This window comes from Dendrobates tinctorius, unplaced genomic scaffold (assembly GCF_039654945.1).
Source record: "Dendrobates tinctorius isolate UK_male_01 unplaced genomic scaffold, ASM3965494v1 ptg000091l, whole genome shotgun sequence".
Lineage (NCBI taxonomy): Eukaryota > Metazoa > Chordata > Amphibia > Anura > Dendrobatidae > Dendrobates > Dendrobates tinctorius.
Window position 1 is genome coordinate 3,838,667 of NW_027361759.1, and position 12,980 is coordinate 3,851,646.

Here is a 12,980-nt window from a genome sequence, read left to right on the forward strand (position 1 = left end):
TGTATCTGAAATAACATGCTTATTATATTTCTTTAGAACAATATTCAAATAAAACTATTGCCTGGAACCATACAAGTACACTTTGCACAGATTACTTTTGCCATCCTATTTTTCTTTCAGTTGGTTCCCTATCTGCAGTCCAATTTGACTGGATTTCAAAACCTTGAAATATTGAATTTTCGGAATGGCAGCATCATTGTAAATAGCAGAATGAAATTTGCAAAACCTGTTCCAAGAAATGTAACAAATGCCGTGTACATCATTCTTGAAGACTTCTGTAACACTGCTTACCAAACCATGAACCTGGCAATTGATAAGTATTCCTTGGATGTTGAATCAGGTACTCAAATAAAGGCTTTGACTTATATTTTGCCAAATAGCAAAAATGGATACATGTGTCTTTGTAATCTGTGAGATATTAATGCTGCAAAAGCTCACACAGAGGATTGTCTACACAGGTTCCATTCTATCCATTCCTTGTGAGATGTATTTGGTCTACAAGGATGTTCAAGCCATAAGGAAGATTTGATTGATTTATTCAAACATCATTGATATAAGTCTGCTAATCCCCTTTACACAATGTTACTTTATCTAAATTTTGTTTAGAAGACTCTTCTTTATTAGATTACTATAATAATGACAGTTTTCATGTAATCTGATGAATGTGTTTTCCTATTATAGCACATACATGATTTATTTCCCTCTTCATAATCAGGAGACGTAGCTGACCCTTGTAAATTTCAAGCATGCAATGAGTATTCTGAATGTCTTATAAACAAGTGGAGTGGTGAAGGAGAATGTGTCTGTAACCCTGGATATGTCAGCATTGATGGTTTGCCATGCCAAAGCATGTGCGATCTGGAAATAGATTTCTGTATGAACGATGGTAAATGTGACATTATTCCTGGACAAGGAGCAATATGCAGGTACTTACTTCTATTGAACCCTTATTTTTTTTAACTTCTTTTGTTATGTAGTATCACATTATCTTTGTTGAAGCTAGATGTATGCATAGGCTGTACGCTGTGTGTGGAATTTTTAGGAAAGTGAGTATTTTACCCATATCATTTTTATGCAGATTTGCCAATCTGTATAATCTTGAATGCTTATTGGATGAAGCAGATCAGGTGGTGTGTATTTGTGTAATGAGGGAGGGTGCAGCCTAAAGATATCAACACCATTTATTAATATATGCAGAATTATTATGAAGCTTGATTTTGGCAAAGTGGGCCAAAAAAGAGGTTTAACTAACTTTGAAAAGTCAAAAATTGTTGAGAGTCTTACAGATGGATTCAACACTCTTGAAATTGTTATGGTATTGGGGTGTGATCACAGAACCATCGGGTTTTGCAAATAGTCAACAATGTTGCAAAAAAGTTGTTGAGAAAAAAGACGCATATATCTGCCAAAGAGTTGAGAAGAATCAAATGTGAAGTGAACAGGAACCCATTATCTTCCAGTGCTGTCATATTCCAGATCTGTAGCCTGCCTGGAGAGACCAGAAGTACAAGGTATTCAGTGCTTAGAGACATGGCCAAGGTAAGGAAGGCTGAAACCCGACCACTACTGAACCGTCACGGAGTGACACGACCCAACGGGTGGTCAGCCAGTGGACGGCACAACAAACTCACAATGGGATGGAAAAGGGGAGGAAGGCCCTATCAATAGGGAAATGAAGGAATGGTCACCTCCTGCTCAAACTTGAGCCTGTCCCTACACTAACCTAACTCCCTACGTGGGTCCTTCCCCCCCCCCACCATCAGGAACCTAGTTCTTAGTTGTTACCTCACACTGCCCTGGCTAGTATATTGGCCGTCAAGGGGTGCTAGCCTCACCACTGCAGATAGTACCACACAGGTAACAGTGACAAACACAAAAGGGACTAGGAAAAAAAAACACACTTAGCTTTCAGTCTCCACAGTCAAGCTACACACCGCAGATGACACTGAGGCCGGACTCCAAACTCCACTCAGTGTAGGATACGACACGAGGATCTTAAACAGCTGATACACGCTGGCACTAGAGAGCTCCACACACATCGGCTGATCTACAGAGAAACTCTATCACCAACAGTCAGCTGATACATCAGGTGACCTTTTAAAGGATGATGGGTGTGGTCACCACCCACATCAGCTGATCCTGCAGCACTGCAGTTAGACCAGTTTGCCAGTGGGGAAAAACTGACATTAACCCCCGATGGACTGAAAGGAAAAAAGCTACATTTAAACAAAGCGAAACCAGAGCTGCCACAAATCCAAAAATGGATCGTGACATGAACAAGACATACTGTATAAGTTGAAATGTAAAGGCTGGCCCGATGAATATCTGAAGACAGATTTTTCAAAAGGTATTATGGACTGATGAGATGACAGTGATTCTTGAAGGACCAAATGGATGAGCCCATGGCTGAATCGGCAATGGGTACAAAACTGCATTTCAACTCAGAAGCCAGCATGTTGGTTGTTGGGTATTGCTATGGGCTGGTATTATTTAAGATTAGCTAGCTGGACCATTTTGGATTAAAGACAGTCTCAAAATTATCTACCAAACCTACTGCCAGATTTTAGAAGACACTTTCTTCAAGTAGTGGTACAAGAAAAAGTCTGCATCTTTCAAGAAAAGCTTGATTTTTCTGTTATGGACAATTCTCCATTACATGCATCGAAGTACTCCACTGTTTGGCAAGCCACTAAAGGTCTTAAAGATGAAAGAATAATGACATTGCCTCTTCCCTCATCTGACCTAAACCTTATTGAGAACTTCTCAGCTCTTCTTAAAGTGGAGATTTACAGTAAATGAAAAAAACTGTAAAACAGGAAAAACAGTATACCTCTCTGAACAGTGTCTCGGTGGCTGCAGTTGGTGCTGCAAAAAAAGTTGAATAGAAACAAATTAAGAAATTGATAGACTCCATGAATGGAAGACTCGTGAGGATTATTGAAAAGAAGAGTGGCTACATTGGACACTGATATATTTTTTTAAATGTCAGAGCTGTATTTTTGAAACATTTTGAGTTGTTTGATTATTACTCTCAGTTTAACAGATGAAAGTAAACCTTTCAGATGAGAAGATTTACATTTCTCATTTAGTTGCGTAATAATTCTGCACACTAATAGTTTCTCAATCATTCTGCACTCATAGACATTTTCCTAAGAAAGGCAAAACCTCACTTTTACTTTCCTAGATATTCAGATTTTAATTTTATTAATATTTTGGTTTGACTGACAGCACAGTAGATGTTCAGTAATAAAATTAATCATCAAACATACAAATTACCTAATAATTGTGCACGCAGTGAATCTATCTGTTCAGCACTTTTTTTTGGATTTCTTAAGATGTCGAGTAGGAGAAAACTGGTGGTATCGTGGAGAACACTGTGAAGAATATGTCTCAGAGCCCTTAGTGGTTGGTATTGCCATTGCATCTGTTGCTGGATTTCTTCTTGTGGCATCAGCTATAATATTTTTCCTAGCAAGGACACTTAGAGTACAGAATTCAAAGGGTGATTCAGAAGAGTCTGGAGGGTAAGATTATTTTATTTTTCTTAATTTCCAACACAGGTTCTGTAGATATGTAGGCAGTACTGGATTTACATTCCATGTCCAAGTAAAAAAAAACAATTTAAACCTTATCCTCCACACATCAAATATACTACACCATGTGTGGCTTTAAAACAGAATGTTCACCATTATACTTTATAAAATGCACTACATACACTTGTCCAAAAATTTAAGTATTGAATTGTTACACCTCATTCTTTTCAGGGTGAATAGATCAGAAGTGTCATCAAGCACGTTATGTAGCTTTCCACCTTGCAGTTTTAGGGTGTCATCTTTTCATTCTCATAGTATTATGCACAATTAACATATCAATATAAACGTAATGTTTTACATATGCATGTATGACAGTCTGATTAGATGCTATGAAAATTCCTAGCTGCCTAAGGAATAAGTGCATGTTCTACTTCTCTTCTGAACATGCTTATAAGGGCTCATACTCACATGCGAGAAACTCGGACGAGTCTCGCACGTCAATACCCGGCACTGACGCCGGCACTCGGATCAGAGCCCTCAGCTGCATGTATTGCTATGCAGTTTTTTATTTATATTATAGCATTCCCTATTCTTGGCCACAATTCTTACAGCCACAGAAAGAAATGTGTATATTTATGGAAGGAGCACAACATGAAGTTAGTTTGAGGGGAAGATGAGAAACAGTCTTCTAAAATATTATTTTACTGAAACAGTAGTAGATGCCTAGTAAAATCTTTTAACATATGTGACTGGAAAATCAACAGTCAGTGATATTAAACATATATCAAGTATATCGTGGCACAGCCGTGTCAGTGCTCAAAAATAGGTTCCCACACCACAACAATAATAAAGTAAATTTTTGGCACTCAACTTGAGAATAAACGAGGGATTTTATTTGAAGTCAAAGGCAGCAAACGTTTCGGTCAATACATCTGACCTTCATCAATACACTGCAGAACCAAATGTCACAAAAATAAATAAATACAACTATGTAAATTACATCTATGAGTATAACAAGAAGAATAGGCGACACAATGTGTCAAATAGTGCACAAGTGATGAGGGATTGGAAAAACATGGAAAATGAGAAAACACATACCAGACTGCTCCTGAGTGGTCTGTGAATATGGAGTCTACCATGTCCCCAGTGAAAAGTATACAATAACATTCACTAAAGTTAACTGAGTAGGTGCCAAATACTTTGATTGCTAATACTGTATATCTGCAACAAAAACGCTAAATTAAAAATAAAATCTGAAACATTTTATTCCTCTCTACATTCCACTAGTACATTGTGTGTCCAGTTCAACATGTAAAATTTGGTGAAAGGTCTTCTTAAATAATGTTGACTGTTCTTCATAGACTTCTCATGAAGGTTAATTTTTACTGCAGACACAGTGGTGAACTGAAGCGTACAAATACAGGGATACTTTTTGATTGTCTTGAACTGGACAATATTGGTTTTGCAGTTTGTTCTAGCAGCTCCATTTTCATCAGTTCATCTACACTTTTTCAGTGTTTCTTGTTAAACATTTTGATCAATATTCTATTCCACAGGAGACCAAGTGACAGTCTGTCCTCTATTGAGAATCCTGTTAAATACAACCCAATGTATGAAAGTGACATCACGGGCTACAGTCACTATTATAAGAGATATCCACAGCTCCCATCTTCCAGCACATCTACGAGTCCTGAGACATCAGCAGACTTCAGTAGTGAGGAGATTCGGCACATTTATGAAAACAGTGAGCTCACTAAAGAGGTACATAGATCTCCATACAGGTACATAGATCTCCATACAGGTACATAGGTCACCATAGAGGTACAGTCATATGTTAAAGTTTGGGCACCCCTATTAATGTTAACCTTTTTTCTTTATAACAATTTTGGTTTTTGCAACAGCTATATCAGTTTCATATATCTAATAACTGATGGACTCAGTTATATTTCTGGATTCAAATGAGGTTTATTGTACTAGCAGAAAATGTGCAATCTGCATTTAAACAAAATTTGACCGGTGCAAAAGTATGGGCACCCTTATCATTTTCTTGATTTGAACACTCCTAACTACTTTTTACCTACTTCCTGAAGCACTAAATTGGTTTTGCAACCTCATTGAGCATTGAACTTCATAGCCAGGTGTATCAAATCATGAGAAAAGGTATTTAAGGTGGCCACTTGCAAGTAGTTCTCCTATTTGATTGTCCTATGAAGAGTGGCATCATGAGCTCCTCAAAACAACTCTCAAATGATCTGAAAACAAAGATTATTCAACATAGCTTTTCAGGGGAAGGATACAAAAAGTTGTCACAGAGATTTAATCTGTCAGTTTCCACTGTGAGAAACATAGTAAGGAAATGGAAGAACACAGGTACAGTTCTTGTTAAGCCCAGAAGTGGCAGGCCAAGAAAAATATCAGAAAGGCAGAGAAGAATGGTGAGAACAGTCAAAGACAATCCACAGACCACCTCCAAAGACCTGCAGCATCATCTTGCTGCAGATGGTGTCACTGTGCATCGGTCAACAATACAGCGCACTTTGCACAAGGAGAAGCTGTATGGGAGAGTGATGCGAAATAAGCCGTTTCTGCAAGCACGCCACAAACAGTCGCCTGAGGTATGCAAAAGCACATTTGGACCAGCCAGTTACATTTTGGAAGAAGGTCCTGTGGACTGATGAAACAAAGATTGAGTTGTTTGGTCATACAAAAAGGCGTTATGCATGGAGGCTTAAAAACACAGCATTCCAAGAAAAACACTTGCTACCCACAGTAAAATTTGGTGGAGGTTCCATCATGCTTTGGGGCTGTGTGGCCAATGCCGGCATCGGGAATCTTGTTAAAGTTGAGGGTCGCATGGATTCAACTCAGTATCAGCAGATTTTTGACAATAATGTGCAAGAATCAGTGACGAAGTTGAAGTTACCCAGGAGATGGATATTTCAGCAAGACAATGATCCAAAACACCGCTCCAAATCTACTCAGGCATTCATGCAGAGGAACAATTACAATGTTCTGGAATGGCCATCCCAGTCCCCAGACCTGAATATCATTGAACATCTGTGGGATGATTTGAAGTGGGCTGTCCATGCTCGGCGACCATCAAACTTAACTGAACTGGAATTATTTTGTAAACAGGAATGGTCACAAATACCTTCATCCAGGATCCAGGAACTCATTAATAGCTACAGGAAGCGACTAGAGGCTGTTATTTTTGCAAAAGGAGGATCTACGAAGTATTAATGTTACTTTTATGTTGCGGTGCCCATACTTTTGCACTGGTCAAATTTTGTTTAAATGCAGATTGCACATTTTCTGTTAGTACAATAAACCTCATTTGAATCCCGAAATATAACTGAGTCCATCAGTTATTAGATATATGAAACTGAAATAGCTGTTGCAAAAACCAAAATTGTTATAAAGAAAAAAGGTTAACATTAATAGGGGTGCCCAAACTTTAACATATGACTGTACATACAGGTAGGTCCATATATATTTGGAGAAAGACAACAATTTATAATTTTGGTTCTAGACATTACCACAATGAATTTTAAACAAAACAATTCAGATGCAGTTGAAGTTCAGACTTTCAGCTTTTATTTGAGGGTATCCACATTAAAATTGGATGAAGGGTTTTGGAGTTTCAGCTCCTTAACATATGCCACCCTGTTTTTAAAGGGACCAAAAGTAATTGGACAGATTAAATAATTGTAAATAAAATGTTCATTTCTAGTACTTGGTTGAAAACCCTTTGTTGGCAATGACTGCCTGAAGTCTTGAACTCATGGACATCACCAGACGCTGTGTTTCCTCCTTTTTGATGCTCAGCCAGGCCTTCACTGCTGTGGTTTTCAGTTGATGTTTGTTTGTGGGCCATTCTGTCTGAAGTTTAGTCTTTAACAAGTGAAATGCATGCTCAATTGGGTTGAGATCAGGTGACTGACTTGGCCATTCAAGAATATTCCACTTCTTTGCTTTAATAAACTCCTGGGTTGCTTTGGCTTTATGTTTTGGGTCATTGTCCATCTGTAGTATGAAACGACGACCAATCAGTTTGGCTGCATTTGGCTGGATCTGAGCACACAGTATGGCTCTGAATACCTCAGAATTCATTCGGCTGCTTCTGTCCTGTGTCACATCATCAATAAACACTAGTGCCACTGGCAGCCATGCATGCCCAAGCCATCACACTGCCTCCGCCGTGTTTTACAGATGATGTGGTATGCTTTGGATCATGAGCTGTACCACGCCTTCGCCATAATTTTCTCTTTCCATCATTCTGGTAGAGGACGATCTTGGTTTCATCTGTCCAAAGAATGTTCTTCCAGCACTGTGCTGACTTTTTTAGATGTTTTTTTAGCAAAGTCCAGTCTAGCCTTTTTATTCTTGATGCTTATGAGTGGCTTTCATCGTGCAGTGAACCCTCTGTATTTACTTTCATGCAGTCTTCTCTTTATGGTAGATTTGGATATTGATACGCCTACCTCCTGGAGAGTGTTGTTCACTTGGTTGGCTGCTGTGAAGGGGTTTCTCTTCACCATGGAGATTATTCTGCGATCATCCACCACTGTTGTCTTCCGTGGGCACCCAGGTCTTTTTGCATTGATGAGTTCACCAGTGCTTGCTTTCTTTCTTTCTTTCTTTCTTTCTTTCTTTCTCAGGATGTACCAAACTGATTTTGCCACTCCTAATGTTGTAGCAATTTCTCGGATGGGCTTTTTCTGTTTTTGCAGATTAAGAATGGCTTGGTTCACCTGCATGGAGAGTTCCTTTGACCGCATGTTTCCTTCACAGGAAAACCTTCCAAATGCAAGCACCACACCTCAAATCAACTCCAGGCCTTTTATCTGCTTAATTGAGAATGACATAACGAAGGGATTGCCCACACCTGTCCATGAAATAGCCTTGGAGTCAATTGTCCAATTACTTTTGGTCCCTTTAAAAACAGGGTGGCACATGTTAAGGAGCTGAAACTCCTAAACCCTTCATCCAATATTAATGTGGATACCCTCAAATGAAAGTTGAAAGTCTGAACTTCAACTGCATCTGAATTGTTTTGTTTAAAATTCATTGTGGTAATGTCTAGAACCAAAATTAGAAAAATGTTGTCTCTGTCCAAATATATATGGACCCTAACTGTAGATTACCATAGGATCGAATAGCTGCTCTTCGGATACTGTAATTGTATAGTATGTTATCTTATTATTGTTTATTTTTATGAGTAGTGAGGTTTACCAACCTGCAGATGTCTCTTTACATTTATAGTAAAAAAAAATATATAGTTACTATAAATAATCAATATAGTATCCCTAAATCTACACGTTAGTGTGAACTTCATGAAGCGCTGACTACATACAGTATGGGCCTCCTGAGTTTCCATAACTTACACTGATTTTAATGACGGTAGGTGGACATGTAGTCAACTCCCGATGTGGCTTATCCAAACCTGAGGGGCAGCCGGACTCTGCTATACCTTATCCTTCATTAGCTGCATCCTACTATTACCACTTAAGACTCATTTTCTGTTTTATAATATGTTTTGTAGGAAATTCAAGATCGAATACGAATAATAGAACTTTATGCAAAAGACCGACAGTTTGCTGAATTTGTGAGGCAACACCAAATGTAAGTTACATGTCTTCTTACTACATTATTATCTCTATATTTATTACTCAAAAATGATATTTATTAAAGAGGTTTCTCACAAAACTTTCCCACAACTACTCTTAGGCCGGGGTCACACTTGAAACTGCAATGCGAGAAACTCGCGTGAGTCTATCGCATCAATACCCGGCACTGCGCCAACACTCGGGAGCAGAGCGCTCAGCTGCATCGAAATACATGCAGCCGCACACTCCGGTCCCGAGTGCCGGCAGCAATGCCGGGTATTGATGCGCGTGTTTCTCGCATTGCCTTAGTGATGAGATCAGTAAAAAATTCATCGTCCTTCATTTTATGCCCCATCATTCCAATACGAATAATAGAACTTTATGCAAAAGACCGACAGTTTGCTGAATTTGTGAGGCAACACCAAATGTAAGTTACATGTCTTCTTACTACATTATTATCTCTATATTTATTACTCAAAAATGATATTTATTAAAGAGGTTTCTCACAAAACTTTCCCACAACTACTCTTAGGCCGGGGTCACACTTGAAACTGCAATGCGAGAAACTCGCGTGAGTCTATCGCATCAATACCCGGCACTGCGCCAACACTCGGGAGCAGAGCGCTCAGCTGCATCGAAATACATGCAGCCGCACACTCCGGTCCCGAGTGCCGGCAGCAATGCCGGGTATTGATGCGCGTGTTTCTCGCATTGCCTTAGTGATGAGATCAGTAAAAAATTCATCGTCCTTCATTTTATGCCCCATCATTCCAATACGAATAATAGAACTTTATGCAAAAGACCGACAGTTTGCTGAATTTGTGAGGCAACACCAAATGTAAGTTACATGTCTTCTTACTACATTATTATCTCTATATTTATTACTCAAAAATGATATTTATTAAAGAGGTTTCTCACAAAACTTTCCCACAACTACTCTTAGGCCGGGGTCACACTTGAAACTGCAATGCGAGAAACTCGCGTGAGTCTATCGCATCAATACCCGGCACTGCGCCAACACTCGGGAGCAGAGCGCTCAGCTGCATCGAAATACATGCAGCCGCACACTCCGGTCCCGAGTGCCGGCAGCAATGCCGGGTATTGATGCGCGTGTTTCTCGCATTGCCTTAGTGATGAGATCAGTAAAAAATTCATCGTCCTTCATTTTATGCCCCATCATTCCAGCCCATCATGCTCAATACACCGTTAGGCTATGTTCACACGTTGCGTTTTTGCTGCGTTTTTTTAATGCAAATTTTAAGTTGTTTTTTATAGTATCAGCAAAAGCTATGAGATTTCAGAAATCTCATGCACACACATTGTTTTCTTCCTGACTGAATTGGAAAACTGCTGTGTTTTTACGAACTACAGCATGTCACTTGTTTCAGCGTTTTTCACCCAAAGAAAGTAATGAGAAAGTGCAAAAAAGCAGCAAAATCACACCATTACAAAAAGCAGGTATCAGGTTTTGCTGCGTTTTTTTTTTTTTTTTTGGGGGGGGGGGGCGGGCACTAAACTTTATCAGCAGCATGCACAAGAGACAAACCTGCTTTTTGTAACCAGCTTCTTGCTGCTAAGAGAGCAGGTTTGCCTGCAAAAAAAGCAGAAAAAATGCAATGTGTGAACATAGCCTCATAGTATTCCTGTAGCTGCAGCACTAAAATCCCGTATATACCTAACTTGACCATTGCAGGTAATCACAGGCTTCAGATGTAGACGACTCACAATCTAAATAGTACACTGGAAGTAATCTAATATTACATAAATATAGCAGACTCCTGGGTAATAAAATAGGGTCAGAGTAAAAGATTTTCCTATAAAAACTGTCTATATTACAAATATGTCTTATTGTTAATATTATTTTTGCGTTTTTGATAGGTCTGTGGATGTCAGAAGTTCAAGTTCAACAAGCTAATTCTTTATCCTCTATTTTACCTTGTGAAGACGTAAAAAGGTAAAGATTATATATTGTTGACTACAGTTATTGGTATGAGCTCTCTGGGACAAATGTAGACTTACGTCTTATGACAGGTTTTGATGGTCAGTGCGCAAAATAACATAAAAATCAGAATGTCAAATCTTAAGCTTTCTGGACACACTGCAGATATCCTATGATCAGTCTGATACCAAATCTGTAATGAAGACATGTGAGGAGGAATTACTCCGACCTCAGTCAGAGTAGAACCAAGGACCCAAGCATTGAAAGGTAAGGGAGCTAACCACTGAGTCACCACCGTTAACGCTATGGTGACTCAGTGGTTAGCTCCCTTACCTTTCAATGCTTGGGTCCTTGATACCAAATCTGCTCTAAATCCAGAGTGATAGGCCATAAAGTCTACATATGACTCTTATGTGGGAAATATTGAAGGGTTTGTCATATCATTAAGCATTTCACTTCACTTTTACTGTAGATCACACAAAATATGGTATATCAGGTTTTAAATTGATATTTTAAAAATGTGTCTAGATATTGCTGTCACATACTTTTTATGGCACCCCTTAGTGTTCTTGCAACTTTCTGTTCCTATCCACTTAATGTGTTCTCTCCTAGTGCACTTATTGTTTTTATTTGGCCTGTACGATAGCAGGAATTACTCTGCACCCCCTAGGCACGAGGGAATCAGAGTGGTGGGACTGATCTCCTGCCTTGTGGGACTACCTGCAGTGGAAGCCTAAGGGGATCGTTCTGAAAGGAAACCAGAACAACACAAGAGGCTCAAAAACAAATTTTCTATGGCAAATTTTAGATATAAGAGTGTTTTTTTCTAATTATTCCAAATGAATATATGTTACATTTTTCAATATCTAATAGAGTAAATTAAATTTTATTTTAGGGATAACCTTTTTAAGATAGTTGAGCTCACGTTTATAGCTTTTTTCCTTTACTACAGCTTTTTAGCCCCATGCAATGCATGAAATATTGCAGATTAACTTCAACTGTATGAAATTAGTCTGCTTTACATGAATATGGGCTTTAACTTTTCTGATTGTTCAGATGACTAGCCACATTGAATGTGTTCTTAGTAAGTTGTGCGCTAGATCTAATATTGTATAGAGGAAATCACTTATTTGTTGTATTATAGGGTAATTCCATTCTCATCTTCAGGGGCACACCACTCCCCAACCACTTGGCTTCCTACCTACCTGGAAATGGTGCGTTCCTCATAATTGACAGTCCTCACCAGTGGCATGGTGGAGCCACTGGTCCCAACTGTAGCACAGGGTAACTGAAGCTGGCTGGATCTAGACAGCTTCAGAGCAGTGTTTGCAAGCCGTATAGCAAAGAGCTTGAAAGCGTGTACGCCTTGCCTAAAAGACCGTCCATCTCTGATAAACTGCAGAGGTTTCCGGTAACCTAGGCAACAAACAGTAAACCATACAAGTAAAAATTCTTCCATTCTTGAAAATGGAGAGAATTTTTAAAAAACAGGTAAATTGCAAAGTTTCTTTCAGAAGTTTTGATAACCCCTTTATAGGGGCTATCTAATACTTTGATATTGATGACCTATCCTTAGGTCAATGTTATCAGATTGGTAGGGGTCCCATACAGCATCTGCTTGAATCAGTTGTTATCCACTTAGGCCACGTTCATATGTTCAGTATTTGGTTAGTATTTTACATCAGTATTTGTAAGCCAAAATCAGGAGTGGAACAATTAGGCTATGTGCGCACATTGCGTATTTGCTTGCAGAAATTTCTGCAAGGTTTCTGCATCTCTTGGCAGGAAAACGCAGCGGAAAATACGCACTTTTTTATGCGTTTTTGCATGCGTGTTTGTAAATCCATAGAGCTAAATAAATATGTATTATTTAAAAAACAAACATAAGTGAAATATACAGTA

At 38.9% G+C, this 12,980-nt stretch overlaps 1 protein-coding gene across 1 annotated transcript in view; it reads left to right on the top strand.

Moving 5' to 3' along the window:
* IMPG2 (interphotoreceptor matrix proteoglycan 2) overlaps window positions 1–11,054 on the top strand; it is a 169,696-nt gene extending 158,642 nt beyond the window's left edge. The window contains exons 14-19 of the mRNA XM_073586264.1: window positions 121–340; window positions 716–926; window positions 3,336–3,524; window positions 5,090–5,294; window positions 9,076–9,155; window positions 11,018–11,054. Coding sequence (XP_073442365.1) covers window positions 121–340; window positions 716–926; window positions 3,336–3,524; window positions 5,090–5,294; window positions 9,076–9,155; window positions 11,018–11,054 — 942 coding nt within the window. The remainder of the gene's footprint in view (window positions 1–120; window positions 341–715; window positions 927–3,335; window positions 3,525–5,089; window positions 5,295–9,075; window positions 9,156–11,017) is intronic.
* Window positions 11,055–12,980: the final 1,926 nt, after the last annotated feature.